The sequence below is a fragment of the Bos taurus genome, chromosome 16 (genome assembly GCF_002263795.3).
Source record: "Bos taurus isolate L1 Dominette 01449 registration number 42190680 breed Hereford chromosome 16, ARS-UCD2.0, whole genome shotgun sequence".
NCBI lineage: Eukaryota > Metazoa > Chordata > Mammalia > Artiodactyla > Bovidae > Bos > Bos taurus.
Window position 1 is genome coordinate 6,198,108 of NC_037343.1, and position 16,621 is coordinate 6,214,728.

The following is a 16,621-nucleotide window of genomic DNA, read 5'->3' on the forward strand; positions in this document are numbered from 1 at the left end:
GATTTGCTAAAACTTTTTAGGTGAAAGTTGATTATGAACAGAGTCTGTAAATTAACACTCATCTTTACACAGAATGACAATAAATGCAGAAAAATGATAGAACTGATCTTTAAAAATCACCATTTTCTAGACAACAGTGAAATAACTGTTTGTAGCCTTGGTCATAAATAGATTCTACAATGATTAGTTGAAAAATTTGGAGAAATAGTATCTACAAAAATGTTAACATTTACAGCAAAGATAACTTATCAACTGTAACAATTTCATTTAAGGGTGAGAAAAACAGCTGTTACCAGCAATTCAGATTTAAATCAATTAGCACCAATGGTGATGGCCATGCTTCTTAGACTAAGAAGGTCACTTGACTTAATGCAGTACAAAGTAATAAGATATCACTTTAAATATTGTAGCTTGATTATTTAAATCTATTTTAATAATAAAATTTTTATGATATTTAGAAATTTAAAATGTTTATAGTTAACTGATTTAACTTTAATATGCTGTTTAAAATGTATGAACATAAACATCACCTTTCAGACTGGTGGTGAATGTTTCTAAAATGCTCTGTACCAGCAAAATGAGGAAAACATTACTAGATCTGGAGTTTATTACCAAATTGATCTCTAAAGCTCCTCTTGTGTCACTCTGCATATTTCTTTTAGAAAATATTTTGAAGTTCAAAGTTGATATACACTGAAGACAGAAAAATTCAAGAATTCATGTAAGTAAAAAGAAGTGAAACACCTTTTACACCTATTATCTGTGAATTCAACTCTAGCTATACTAGTTTCTTACATTTTTTGCCAATATTTTTTTATAAAAAGTTATTCACTGTTTAAAGCAGGGTGTCTTTACGTGTGTGTGTATATTTAATGTTGAATTTTTAATCACTTATACTCCGTGTTATAGTAGTTATGCAATGTGATTCTCATTGTTCTTTATTTGAATTATGTGTATTTTGATAAGCATCTTGTAAAATATTATGAGATCCAACCAGTCCAGCCTAAAGGAAATCAGTCCTGAATGTTCATTGGGAGGACTGATGCTGAAGCTAGAACTCCATTATACTGGCCACCTGATGTGAAGAGCTGACTCCTTTGAAAAAACCCTGACGCAGGGAAAGATTGGAAGGAGGAGAAGGGGACGACAGAGGATGAGATGGTTGGATGACATCACTGACTCAATGGACATGGGTTTGAGTAAGCTCCGGGAGTTGCTTATGGACAGGGAGGCCTGGGAGTGCTGCAGTGCATGGGGTCGCAAAGAGCCGGACACGATTGTGTGACTGAACTGTACTGAAATATTATGTATCTCATCATTTATGGTTTATTCATCTATTGATAGATGAGCAAAAGTAAGATAAACTACTTATATTTAATTCCTGACATAAGTATGACATCAAACATATAAAAGCAAACTATGTCATACTCATGTCAGGAATTAAATATAAGTAGTTTATCTTACTTTTGCTCATTTATTTTGAATGTTTTCCATTTCTTTCCACACTTTTTCCCCATGTCTTCTAAAACAGAGTTTCAGAAACCCTCAGAAGTAATGGAGAAAGCTTTAAGAAAGTTAGGAAACTGATGGATGGAAGGAGGCATGGAAGTGATTGAATCTAATTTCTTGCTATAAATGTTTCATGAACAGGACACATACATTTTGATTTGCCAGGTTTAATGAGGTATTTTAAGAAGTGATTCATTGGACCCATCTCTCAATTACATTGTCCCCATAATATTTAACACAAATCTGATTTATGATTCAAGATGAGTTAAAAAATACTTGAGAAAATAAACAGAACTGAATTAATAAGGAAAAATCTGAATATATGTACATATTTCAGTTTTACAACTGCGTTTAGTCAATGTTTTATCCACATCGAGGATACACCACCTTTCCTTCCCGACAAGTTGCTCGAAATGTATGTTTTGGTGTCAGTGGACGATAACCATGTTGACACATAAATTCAATAGTATCCTCTGTTTTAGAGTAAATTTTTTTATCGTGTTTCCATCTTAACTGTATGTGATGTTTTCTCATTGTTTCTTCTGAAATTACACATGCCTCTAAAATTAAAGAAAATAAACATGAACCTTTGAGTAATATGCAAATACTTTCAACAGAATTTCAGGGTTTCAAGAACTTTGGCAAAAATCTTCCTCAAACATTTTCCAATCAATACACTGAAAATGTATAATGTAGGTTTCATCATATTTAAAAAATTAATGATATAAGAATGAGATACTTTGTTTAGTCTAATCATTAAATGTTATAAGATTCATAATGTCAGTTATTAAATGAAGAGCTTTCATAAAGGAGCCATTGTTGCTTGAACATGAAATTTTCTAACTTTATTTCTATATACAGAGATTAATCCTTGGTGTGCAAGCATTAACTGGTTGTTATTTAATCCATAAAAACTCTATTAAAAACAGTTAAACATTATGCTGTGTACAAGGGTTATCCCAGGATCCAAGAGAAGTTTAAAGCATTTACCTAAGCATTTTGGTAGTTGTGACCACTCTCCATTCCGACATACTACGTTTTTGTTTCCCCGAAGTTCATAGTAGGCCTGACACCGGTACTCAACAATCATTCCTGGAGGATATACTGATTGCAGGAGTGAGGTAATGTCTCCGTTGTCTATTGGTGGAGGAGGCCCACATTTTCCTTGAGAGTCTAAAAAATAATGGCGTTTGATTTATTCAAAGACAACTCCTACAGTTTTAAACAAATAAAAAGGCAGCCAAATATGTCATATCAAAACTTAAGATTTCTGATGACAGAAATGATTTATAGGAGGAATTTTAATCACTTAATCAGAAATACCCATTTTAAGACCTTATTTTACCACCATGGAAGCACATATAGTACTTTAACCAATATGTCTGCTTTGCAGTGTCCTTGATGTTTAAACATGTTTTCTTTCAGAGTATATGCTGGGAAGATGGATAGCTAAGATAAAAAAAATTTTACTCTTTCATACAACATGTTGCATGTCTGTGAAAGGAAACTTTGGCTTCCATTTCTGGACAAGATGAGGTAAAAATATTTGTGCTTATAGCATCTGCTAAGTATTCCTTCTGCCAAATAAAGGTCCTGAACATATTATAAAAACCAACACAGAAGACTGTGAAACAGGTATAAGTCAATCTGCTTAGGGACCTTGGGATTCAAAGAGTTACACTGAAGAGAGAACTTGGGGTTCTCATTTTGCCTTCTATGTACCCTGAATGGGCCACAGAGACAGCAATCCAAAATAATACAAGTTGAGAAAGAAAAAAAGTCTCATGAAGCAGTTGATCTCTTTAAGAAAAGGCCCAGAAAAGAGTAGCGTAACAAGATACAAACAGTTTTCACAACACTGAATTAGTCTAGAAATACTACACTAAGTGTGCACACTAAGTTCTTGTGTGCACCAGGACCCAGAGACCCCACAGAGACTAAGCCAGAATTGTGTCTGAGTGTCTCCTGCAGAAGTACAGGTGAGGAGTGCACTGCTACAGGGGCAGGAGCTCTGGGTGCAGTAGACCTGGGTATTGCATAAGCCCTCTTGGAGGAGGGTGCAATTAACCCCACTACAGAGCCACCAGAACCTACACAGGACTGTAGAAACAGACTCTTGGAGGGCACAAACAAAACCCTGTGCACAAAAGAATCCAGGAAAAAGAAGCAATGACTCCAAAAGAGACTGACCCAGACTTGCCCATCCATGTCCAGGAGTCTTCAGCAGAGGCATGGGTTAGCACTGGCCTGCTGCAGGTTTGGGGGCATTGAGTCCAGCAGTGCATGCATAAGACCTTTTGAATTAGATCACCAATATCTTCCTTATCTCCACCATTGTTTGGCCACAGGTCAAAAACCAGAGAGAGAATATGACCCCACCCATCAACAGAAAATTGAACTACAGATTTACTGAGCATGGCCCCTTCCATCAGACCAAGATCCAGTTTCACCCTGAGTCAGTCTGTCTCATCAGGAAGCTTCCATAAGCCGCTTATCCTCATCCATCAAAGGGCAGACAGAATGAAAACCACAATCACGGAAAATGAACCAGTCTGATCACATGGACAACAGCCTTGTAGGACTCCATGAAACTCTGAGCCATGCCGTATAGGGCCTACAAGTTGGATGGGTCATGGTGGAGGATTCTGACAAAATGTGGGTCACTAGCGAAGGGAATGCCAAACCACTTCAGTATTCTTGCCTTGAGAACCCCATGAACAGTATGAAAAGGCAAAAAGTTATGACACTGAAAGATGAACTCCTCAGGTAGGGAGGTGCCCAATATGCAGATCAGTGGAGAAATAATTCCAGAAAGAATGAAGAGATGAAGAAAAAGCAAAAACAACATTCAATTGTGGATGTGACTGGTGATGGAAGTAAAGCCTGATGCTGTAAAGAGCACTACTGCATAGGGACCTGGAATGTTAGGTCCATGAATCAAGGCAAATTGGAAATGGTCAAACAGGAGAGGGCAAGGGTGAACATCGGCATTTTAAAAATCAGCAAACTAAAATGGACTTGAATGGGTGAATTTGACTCAGATAACCAGTATATCTACTACTGTGAGCAAGAATCCCTAAGAAGAATTGGAATAGCCACGATATTCGACAAAACAGTCTGAAATGCAATGCTTGCATGCAATCTCAAAAATGACAGAACAATTGCTGTTCATTTCCAAGCCAAACCATTGACAAGCACAGTAATCCAGGTCTATGCCCTGAACAGCAATGCTGAAGAAGCTGAAGTGGAATGGTTTTCTGAAGATGTACAAGGACTTCTAGAACTAACAAGCAAAAAGATGTCCTTTTCATTATACTGGACTGGAATGCAAAAGTGGGAGGTCGAGATATCTGGACTAACAGGCAAGTTTGGCATTAAGAGTACAAAATGAAGCAGGGAAAAGGGTAACAGAGTTTTACCAAGAGAACACACTGGTCATAGCAAACACCCTCTTCCAATAACACAAGTGAAATCTCTACACATGGACATCACCAAATGTCCATGGAAAACTCTACATATGGACAATACCAAAATCAGATTGATTATATTCTTTGCAGCCAAAGATGGAGAAGCTCTATACAGTCAGCAAAAACAAGACTGGGAGCTGACTGTGGCTCAGATCATGAACTCCTTGTTGCCAAATTCATACTTAAATTGAAGAAAGATGTGAAAACCACCAGACATTCAGACATGACCTAAATCAAATCCCTTACAATTAGAGTGGAAGAAACAAATAGATTCATGGGATTTGATAAGACAGAATGCCTGAACAACTATGGAGAGTGGTTCCTGACTTTGTATGGAGGAAGGGATCAAAATCATTCCCAATAAAAAGAAATAAAAACAGCAAAATTGTTGCCTCAAGAGGCCTTACAAATAGCTGAGAAAAGAAGAGATGCTAAAGGCAAAGAAGAAAAGGAAAGATAAAACTATTTGAAGGCAGTGTTCCAAAGAATCCAAGGAGAAAAAAGAAAGCCTTCCTCAGTGATCAGTGGAAAGAAATAGAGGAAAACAATAGAATGGGAAAGACTGGATATCTCTTCAAGAAAACTAGAGATACCAAGGACATTTCATACAACGATGGGCACTATAAAGGACAAAAATGGTATAGACCTAACAGAACTAGAAGATATTAAGAAGAGAAGGCAAGAATATATAGAAGAACTATACAAAAAATATCTTCATGACCCAGATAACCACAAAGGTGTGATCACTCACCTAGAGCCAGACATCCTAAAATACAAAGTCAAGTATGCCTCAGGAAGCATCACTGCAAACAAAGCTAGTGGAGGTGATGGTATTCCAGTTGAGTTATTTCAAATCCTAAAGATGATGCTCTTTAAGTGCTGCCCTCAGTATGCCAGCAAATTCAGCAGTGAACAAAGGTCTGCAAAATGTCAATTTTCATTCCAATCCCAAAGAAAGGCAATCCCAAAGAATGTTCCAACTACAGTACAATAGCATTCATCTTACACGCTAGTAAAGTAATGCCCAAGTTCTCCACGCTAGGCTTAACAGCACATGACCCATGAAATTCCTGATGCTCAAACTGGATACAGAAAAGGCAGAGAAACCAGAGATCAAATTGCCAACATCCACTGGATCATCAAAAAAACAAGAGTTCCACAAAAAAATCCACTTCTGTTTTATTGACTACACCAAAACCTTTGACTGTGTGGATCACAACAAACTGTGGAAATTAAACAGATGGTAACAACTGACCTGCCTCTTGAGAAATCTGTATGCAGGTCAAGAAGCCACAGTTAGAATCAGACATGGAAGAAAAACTGGTTCCAAATCAGGAAAGGAAAACATCAAGTCTGTATACTGTCACCTGCTTACTTAACTTCTATGCAGAGTACATCATGCAAAATTCCAAGCCAGATGAAGCAGAAGCTGGAATCAATATTGTCAGGAGAAATATCAACAACGTCAAATATGCAGATGGCACCATCCTTATGGCAGAAAGTGAAGAACTATAAGAGTCTCCTAATGAAAGTGAAAGAGGAGAGTGGAAAAGTTCGCTTAAAAATCAACATTCAGAGAACTAAGGTAATGGCATCCAGTCCCATCACTTCATAGCAAACAGATGGTGAAACAATGGAAACTGTGAGAGACTTTATTTTGGGGGCTCCAAAATCACTGCAGATGGTGAGTGCAGCCATGAGATTAAAACACACTTGCTCCTTAGAAAAAAGTTATGACCTACTTAGATAGCATATCAAAAAGCAGAGACATTACTTTGCCAACAAAATTCCACCTAGTGAAAGCTATGATTTTTTCAGTTGTCACGTATGGATGTGAGAGTTGGACTATAAAGAAAGCTGAGCACCAAAAAATTGATGCTTTTGAACTGTGGTGTTGGAGAAGACTCTTGAGAGTCCCTTGGAATGCAAGGAGATCAAACCAGTCAATCCTAAAGGAAATCAGTCCTTAATATTTATTGGAAGGACTGATAATGAAGCTGAAGCTCCAATACTTTGACCAGCAGATGAAAAGAACTGACTATTTGGAGAAAATCCTGATGCTGGGAAAGATTGAAGGCAGAAGGATAAGGGTATAACAGAGGATGAGATGGTAGGAGGGCATCACTGACTTGATAGACATGAGGTTAGTTAAGCTTTGGGAGTTGGTGATGGATGGGAAATCCTGGTGTGCTTCAGTCCATCGAGTTGCAAAGAGTCAGACATGACTAAGCAACTGAATTGGACTGATTTAGTCTAGAAACACACGATGGCAGAAACCTCAGACCAATCCTTTCCATGCCTTGATCTACAGGGTCCAAGTAAGCAGCTCATATTTCCACCCACATAATGAGCGAAACTCTTGAGAGAGTCCCTTGGACTGCAAGGAGGTCCAACCAGTCCATCCTAAAGGAGATCAGTTCTAGGTGTTCACTGGAAGGACTGATGTTGAAGCTGAAACTCCAATACTTTGGCCACCTCATGTGAAGAGCTGACTCATTGGAAAAGACCCTGAAGCTGGGAGGGACTAGGGGCAGGAGGAGAAAGGGACGACAGAGAATGAGATGGCTGGATGGCATCACCAACTCGATGGACATGAGTTTCAGTGAACTCACCGAATTGGTGATGGACAGGGAGGCCTGGCGTGCTGTGATTCATGGGGTTGCAAAGAGTTGGACATGACTGAGCGACTAAATGGAACTGAACTGAACTGAATGAGGAAACAAGAAACCTCTGCCCTTTCTCCTGGTGTCAGAGGAGGTCAGGTGGGAACCTTGGCCTTGCACCCTACATGGCAGTAATTTATCACCCTACATGGCTGATTAATGAAGGAGTCCAATAACATCCTTAGTCTCAAGATAAAAAAGCTCAAGTGTCTGAATACAGTTGAAAATCCTTTATCAGACCAAAGACCAGGTAAACCTCAAAAGAGAAAAAGCAATCAACAGAAGACAACACTGAGATGACACAGATATTGAAATCATTGGATGATGGTTTTTAAAAATCTAGTCTAATTGGTAGAACTAGAAAATAGATTATTAGAAAACCACATGGATTGACAATATATCGCAGATGGCAGAATGATCAATAAGTTTGAATATTAACTAACCTTGAAAATAGACTGAAAAGAAAATGGACATAGCTTCAAGTATCTGTAGGAAGATAGCAAAGAAGGTTGAACATGAAGTTGAAAATAAAGAATAAGAGATAAAAAATAATGGCTGAGTTCCCTGTGCCATCATTTTCTGATGGTCTAAATGGAAAGGAAATCCAAAAGAATGGGGATATGTGTATATGTGTAGCTGATTCACTTTGATGTACAGTGAAGCTAACACTATATTGTATAGGAAATACACTCCAAAAATTTTTTTTGAATAATGGCTGATAATTTCTCAAATAGGGCATATGACTTAGCAACTAACCAAAAACAACTACATGCTAAAACTGCTCAGTGAATTCCAAATGGGATGGAGCCAAATAACTTAATGTCAAGATACATCATAATCAGTTCCTGTTGTGTTGTTCAGTTGCTCAATTGTTTCTGACTCTTTGCAACCCCATGGATTGTAGAAAGCCCGGGTTCCCGGTCCTTCATTAACTCCCAGAGTTTGCTCAAAGTCATGTCCATTCTGTCGATCATGCCATCCAACCATCTCATTTCCTGATGTCCCTTCTCCTCCTGCGCTTAATCTTTTCCAGTATCAGGTTCTTTTCCAAGGAGTCAGTTCTTCTCATCAGGTGGCCAAAATACTGGAGCTTCAGCTTCAGCATCAGTCCTTCCAATGAATATTCAGAACTGATTTCATTTAGGAATGACTGGCTTGATCTCCGTGCAGTCTCAGGGACTCTCCAGAGTCTTTTTCAGCACCACAGTTCAAAAACTCAATTCTTTGGTAGTCAGCCTTCTTTGTGGTCAAACATTCACATCCATACATTACTGCTTGAAAAACCATAACTTGACAATATGAACCTTTGTTGGTAAAGTGATGTCTCTGCTTCTTACCATGTTGTCGAGGTTTTTATGGCTTTTCTTCCAAGGAGTCTTTTAATTTCATGGCTGCAGTCAGCACCCACAGTGATTGTGAAGCTAAAAAGAATGAAGTCTGTCACTGTTTCCATTTTCCCCAATTTTTAACATACAGTGATGGAACCCTATACAATGATCTTCGTTTTTTGAATGTGGTTTTCAGCTAGCTTTTTCAATCTCCTCTTTCACCATTATCAAGAGGCTCTTTAGTTCCTCTTTGCTTTCTGACATTAGTGTGATGTCATCTGTGTATCTGAGGTTATTGGTATTTTTCCTGGCAATCTTGATTCCACCTTGTGCTTCTTCCAGCCTGGTATTTTGTGCGATGTTAAAGTAGCAGGGTGACAATATAGCCTTGACACACTCCTTTCCCAATTTTGAATCAGTTTGTTGTTCCATTCCGGTTCTAACTGTTGCTTCTTGACCTGCATACAGGTTTCTCAGGAGGCCGGTAAGGTGGCCAAGTATTCCCATCTCTGTAAGAATTTTCCACAATTTGTTGTGATCCACACAGTCAAAGACTTTAATGTAGTCAATGAAGCAGAGTGTTTCTTCAATTCCTTTGCTTTTTCTATGATCCAACAGATGTTGTCAATTTAATTTCTAGTTTCACCGTCTTTCTAAATTTAGCTTGTACATCTCGAAGTTCTCAGTACACATGTTGAAATTTAGCTTGAAGGATTTTGAGTATTACCTTGCTAGCATGTGAAATGAGCCCAGTTGTGTTGTGGTAGTATGAATATTCTTTGGCATTGCCCTTCAACTGACGTTTTCCAGTCCTATAGCCAATGCTGACCTTTCCAAATTTGCTGGCATATTACGTATAGTACTTTCACAGCATCATCTTTTAGCATTTGAACTAGCTCAGCTGGAATCCCATCACCTCCACTAGCTTTGTTTGTAGTGATGCCCACTTGACTTCACACTCCAGGATTTCTGGCTCCAGGTGACTTGTGGTTATCTGGGTTATTAAGTCCTTTTCTGTACAGTTCTTATGTATATTCTTGCCACCTCTTCTTAACACCTTCTGCTTCTCTTAGGGGCATACTGTTTCTGCCCTTTATGTGCCCATCATTACATGAAATGTTCCCTTGCTCTCTCTAATTTTCTTGAAGACATCTCTAGTCTTCTCCATTGTATTGCTTTCCTTTTTTTTTTTTTTTTACATTGCTCACTTAACAAGGCTTTCATATCTCTCCTTGCTATCCTTTGGATTCTGCATTCAGATGCATATATTTTCCCTTTTGTCCTTTGCACTTTGCTTCTTTTCTTTCATCTCTTTGTAAGGCCTTCTCAGAAAGCCATTTTTCATTGTTGCATTTCTGCTTCTTGGGGATGGTTTTTCTCACTGCCTCCTATACAAACCTCCATCCATAGTTCTTCAGGCACTCTCTCAGATCGAGTCCCTTGAATATTTTTATTCCTTTCTGCTATATAATCATAAAAGCCGTAATGGCCTAGTGGTTTTCCCTGCTTTCTTCAAGTCTGAATTTCACAATAAGGAACTCATGATCTGAGCCACAGTTAGCTTCCAATCTTGGTTTTGCTAACTGTATAGAGCTTCTCTATCTTTGACTGCAAAGAATATAATCATTCTGATTTCAGTACTGACCATGTCATGATGTCCATGCATAGAATTGTCTCTTGTGTTTTTGAAAAAGGTGTTTGCTATGACCCTTGTCTTCTCTTGTCAAAACTCTTTTAGCCTTTCCCCTGCTTCATTTTGTACTCCAAGGCCAAACTTGCCTGTTACTCCAGGTATCTTTTTATTCCTACCTTGCATACCAGTTCCCTGTATGAAAAGCAGATTTTTTTTGGTTTCTCCGGATAAACTACCTACGTGCATCTAAATACCTAGAGAGACTAAAAAAAACCATGCAAAGACATATACTCAAAAACAATGCAGATCCATTTCAAACTATTTTATAATGTTCAAAAATCCACAGGAAGTCAAGAAAAGAAAAACGTTGAGAATTGAAGGAAACACACACAAAACAAATAAGAAAATGGCAGACTGTCCTTAATAGTTAATAAGTCACTCTAAATATAAATGGTCCTAAATATATCAATGCAAAATGGCTGTCTGGGGAGGCCTTACAAATAGCTGTGAAAAGAAGAGAAGCAAAAAGCAAAGGAGAAAAGGAAAGATATAAGCATCTGAATGCAGACTTCCAAAGAATAGCAAGAGATAAGAAAGCCTTTCTCAGCGATCAAAGCAAAGAAGTAGAGGAAAACAAAAGAATGGAAAAGACTAGAGACCTCTTCAAGAAAATTAGAGATACTAAGGGAACATTTCATGCAAAGATGGGCTCGATAAAGGACAGAAATGGTATGGACCTAACAGAAGCAGAAGATATCAAGAAGAGATGGAAAGAATACGCAGAAGAACTGTACAAAAAAGATCTTCACGATCCAGATAATCACGATGGTGTAATCACTGACCTAGAGCCAGACATCCTGGAATATGAAGTCAAGTGGGCCTTAGAAGGCATCACTACAAACAAAGCTAGTGGAGCTGAAGGAATTCCAGTTGAGCTATTCCAAATCCTGAAAGATGATACTGTGAAAGTGCTGCACTCAATATGCCAGCAAATTTGGAAAACTCAGCAGTGGCCACAGGACTGGAAAAGATCAGTTTTCATTCCAATCCCAAAGAAAGGCAATGCCAAAGAATGCTCAAACAACCACACAATTACACTCATCTCACATGCTAGTAAAGTAATGCTCAAAATTCTCCAAGCCAAGCTTCAGGAATACATGAACCATGAACCTCCTGATGTTCAATCTGGTTTTAGAAAAGGCAGAGGAACCAGAGATCAAATTGCCAACATCTGCTGGATCATGGAAACAGCAAGAGAGTTCCAGAAAAACATCTATTTCTGCTTTATTGACTATGCCAAACCTTTGACTGTGTGGATCACAATAAACTGTGGAAAATTCTGAAAGAGATGGGAATACCAGAACACCTGACCTGCCTCTTGAGAAATCTGTATGCAGGTCAGGAAGCAACAGTTAGAACTGGACATGGAACAACAGACTGGTTCCAAATAGGAAAAGGAGTACGTCAAGGCTGTACATTTAACTTATTTACTTATACACAGAGTACATCATGAGAAACGCTGGGCTGGAAGAAACACAAGCTGGAATCAAGATTTCCGGGGAAAAATATAAATAAACTCAGATATGCAGATGACCCCACCCTTATGGCAGAGTGAAGAAGAACTAAAAAGCCTCTTGATGAAAGTGAAAGTGGAGAGTGAAAAAGTTGGCTTAAAGCTCAACATTCAGAAAATGAAGATCATGGCATCCGGTCCCATCATTTCATGGGAAATAGGTCGGGAAACAGTGGGAACAAGTGTCAGACTTTATTTTTTGGGGCTCCAAAATCACTGCAGATGGTGACTGCAGCCATGAAATTAAAAGACTCTTACTCCTTGGAAGGAAAGTTATGACCAACCTAGATAGCATATTCAAAAGCAGAGACATTACTTTGCCTACAAAGGTCCGTCTAGTCAAGGCTATGGTTTTTCCTGTGGTCATGTATGGATGTGAGAGTTGGACTGTGAAGAAGGCTGAGTGCTGAAGAACTGATGCTTTTGAACTGTGGTTTTGGAGAAGACTCTTGAGAGTCCCTTGGACTGCAAGGAGATCAAACCAGTCCATTCTGAAGGAGATCAGCCCTGGGATTTCTTTTTTATTTTTATGTGTACACTCATTTCCTGCATGAGTTCAGCTAGTTATTGTTCAGTCACCAAGTCATGTCTAACACTTTGTGACCCCACGGACTGCTCATGCCAGGTTTCCAGGTCCCTGAGCTCTCCCAGAGTTGCGTAAGTTCATGTCCACTGAATCAGTGATGTCACCCAAACATCTCATCTTCTGTCACCCTCTTCTCTGTCTTCCTTCAACCTTCCAATGAATCAGCTATTCACATCAAGCTTAGCTTGAGGATTTTGAACGTAACCTTACTAGCATGGGAGATGACTGCTACTGTCTGGTGATCTGAACATTTTTTAGTACTGTCCTTCTTGGGAATTGGTGAGGATTGACCTTTTCCACTCCTATGACTACTGCTGGGTTTCCCAAATTGCTGACCTAATGAGTGTAGCACTTTTGTAGCATCATCCTGTAGGATTTTAAATAGCTCTGCTGGAACTCAGCTAGTAACCTACCTTTAAATATCATCCATAGGTACAGCTGCCCACATCTATGTCAGATTTTGTGATCAGGCCCCAGCTGCTTATTCCATGTCTCAAAGTGGAATTTCTTGGGCTGTTAAATGTAACTATGGTATCTTTTACACACTTATCTTCAGAAAACAACTGACTATCTTAATGTTTTAAGACAGGAAATGTCCCATGATTCCAACTTCTCAAATCTGGTCAACACTGTCATACAATAAACATGTTAGATTACATATTCAGACCACAAAAGAACTGGATTTTTAGCATCATTTTTTTTTTGCAACCAAAAATTATTCCAGAAAGGCTACTTCATCCTAATTTTGATTCAATATATCTTGTTATTATATTCTCTAAATTGGGTGGACAGGGTGAGTAAGATACTACCTTTACACTGAGGTGGTTCTGTCCAAGTTCCATTTAAACATACGACTTCCATCTCCCCAAAAAGGTCATAATTCCCAATGCATTCGTAACGTGCTCTCTCTTCACTTTGATATTTAGACTTCTGATTGTGTATAATAGCATTTTCCACTTGAGGTGGATTCCCACAGGAAACATCTGAATAGAAAGGTAAAAAAGTATCTCTAATATAATGATTATCATGAACAGCAAGGGGGAAATAGAATGTCAAATATATTCAATGGTTGTTTCAATTCAACAGTTAATCTGTCATGAAAGACTGCTAATTGTCATCAGTTTATATGTAAGGTTAAGGGAAAGGAAATAAAGCAATATTTTTCAGCAGAATTTAAACTTCTGTACCTTAATTCTCTCCCTTATACTTCACTAGAAAAGTGATACACAATTTTTAGGGCACTGAAAAAAAAACAGTTTTCCTGGAAATCTCTTTTTGAGGTTAGTAAAATAAAAATTATAAAGTATATAAATTCAAAATGAATTTGTAAATCATAAACAAAACATAATAAAAATATCATTTGACTTCAAGATTTGGTTTACATTCATCCTGTTTATGAGATATAACTTTAGGGCCTTTCAGAAAATAAACACAGTAGGTTCTTCTTTAGAGATTGATCAAGAATTAAACACTTTGAAGAATACTATAGTTGCAAGGAGAAGATGACTAATTAAAGATTTGAACAAAAATCTGGAAAAATAATAGAAAAATAAAGTGTAAATTTACAAAACTATACTTTAATGATATTTTGGGGCAAATGCTAAGGACATCACCATCAATGATGTGCATTTTTCAGTGTGATTCAGGGGATGAAGAGGCTGTAACTACAAGAGGCTGTAGCCATGGGTCCTAAACTGAAATACACACAGAATTCCTTGGCAATCATCAAGACATTGTCAGAGTTGCAGCCCCAGCGGTTTAGATTCAACAAGTCTGAGTGAGCCTGTGAATCTGCTTGCATATAACAGTTTACAGAATTTGCTGAGAATGCTCTTCCAGGACTGTGCTTTGAGAACTATTGGGCTACAACACCAAACACTGGGAACACAAGTCTATCCCTTTTTATGTTCAGGCACAAACTGGTTTTGACCTGGCCTAAAAGTAATCTATGTCCATTTAATGATAGTGGAGGCAATTTTCTACATTATATTATTTCAGATACTTATATAAATTTAAAAATTTTACCAAAGTACCTCTGCATGCTGGCCTTCCTATCCATTTGCTCTTAATACACTGTATAGTATTAGATCCATCCAACTGATAATATGATAGACACTTAAAAGCCACTTGTTCTCCTGACCTATAGAAATCCTTCTCCCGATCTGTGAGTACAGCATCCTCAAAGGTGGGCAAGTTAACACAATTTGTGCCTGAAAGAAAAAAGAATGGGCATTTGTTTAGTACATCTTTAAAGATTCACAGTGACCACTGATTATATTCCAGAAAATAAATAGTTACATATCAAACCAATGAATATTCTACAGCATTTCTCTTATACCTTGAGACAAATGTCAGAAATCTTGATATGTCACATTGACCATCTCTATATTATCAAAAATACAACATGGGAATGGTGACATTCTAAGAGGTAGAGCTGCATACTTCTCAAATTTAAGGTATCTTCTCGCATGAAAGCCCACCTAAATTATGAATGTTTCTATTTTTGCTTTTATCAAAATATGTTACCTTGAGTTATGTTAAATGTCTTAGAAAATTGCATATTACAAAGAAATGATTGACAAATTAACAACAACTGAGTAGTGATAAGAGCAGAGTTCAGCCATAGTACAGGAACAGAGACCAGAAATCTGAGATGTATATCAGAGGATATTCAAACTGAACCCAAGATGATGTGAAAGAGATAGTTTAGTGTTATCAAATTGCCAACCTCCATTGGATCACAGAAAAAGCAAGGGAATTCCAGAAAAACATCTACTTCTGTTCATTGACTACACTAAAGCACTTGATTGTGTGGATCACAACAAACTGTGGAAAATTCTTGAAGATATGGGAATACCAGACCACCTTACCTTCCTCCTGAAAAAACTATGCAGGTGAAGAGGTAACAGTTAGATCTGTACACGGACAATTGACTGGCTCAAAATTGGAAAAAGAGTACTTCAAGGGTGTATATTGTCATCCCGCTTATTTAACTTAAATGCAGAGTACATCATGCAAAATGCCTGGCTGGATGAAGCTCAAGCTGGCATACAGATTGCCAGGAGAAATACCAATAACCTCAGCTATGCCTCAGATGACACCACCTTAATGGCAGAAAGTAAAGAGGAACTAAAGGGCCTCTTGGTGAAGGTGGAAGAAGAGACTGAAAAAGCTCGCTTAAAACTCAACATTCAAAAAATGGAGATCATGGTATCTGGTCCCATCACTTCACGGCAAATAAATGGGGAAAAACTGGAAACAGTGACAGACTTCGTTTTCTTGAGCTCTAAAATCACTGTGGATGGTCACTGAAGCCATGAAATTAAAAGATGCTTGCTCCTTAGAAGAAAAGCTATGACAAACCTCAACAGCATATTAAAAAGCAGAGACATCACTTTGCCAACAAAGCTCCACCTAGCCAAAGCTATGACTTTTCCAGTAGTCATGTATGATTTGAGAGTTGGATAGTAAAGAAGAGTCAGGCTGAGTTCCAAAGAATTGATATTTTTGAACTATGGTAATGGAGAAGACTCTTGAAAGTACCTTCGACTGCAAGATCAAAACAGTCAATCCTAAAAGAAATCGACCCTGAATATTCATTCAAAGGACTGATGCTGAAGCTGAAGCTCCAATACTTTGTTCACCTGATATGAAGAGCCAACTTATTGGAAAAGACCCTGATGCTGGGAAAGATTGAGGGCAGGAAGAGAAGGGGACAACAAACAATGAGATGGTTGAATGGCATCACCAATTCAATGGACATTGGTTTACGCAAACACCAGGAGACAGTGAAGGACAGGGATGCCTGGCTTGCTACAGTCCATAGGGTTGCAAAGAGTCAGAAACGACTGAATGACTGAAC

The 16,621-nt window shown here is 38.2% G+C and overlaps 1 protein-coding gene across 3 annotated transcripts in view; it reads right to left on the reverse strand.

Annotated features, from left to right (window-relative positions):
- Positions 1 to 1,660: 1,660 nt before the first annotated feature.
- Positions 1,661 to 16,621, reverse strand: part of CFH (complement factor H) — a 133,598-nt gene continuing 118,637 nt past the window's right edge. For all 3 annotated transcript variants that reach the window (XM_024975973.2, NM_001033936.1, XM_024975974.2), the window contains 4 exon segments: positions 14,793 to 14,969; positions 13,569 to 13,742; positions 2,500 to 2,682; positions 1,661 to 2,069 (listed from right to left, as the gene is read on the reverse strand). In XM_024975973.2, coding sequence (XP_024831741.1) covers positions 1,873 to 2,069; positions 2,500 to 2,682; positions 13,569 to 13,742; positions 14,793 to 14,969 — 731 coding nt within the window. In that variant the 3' untranslated portion in view covers positions 1,661 to 1,872.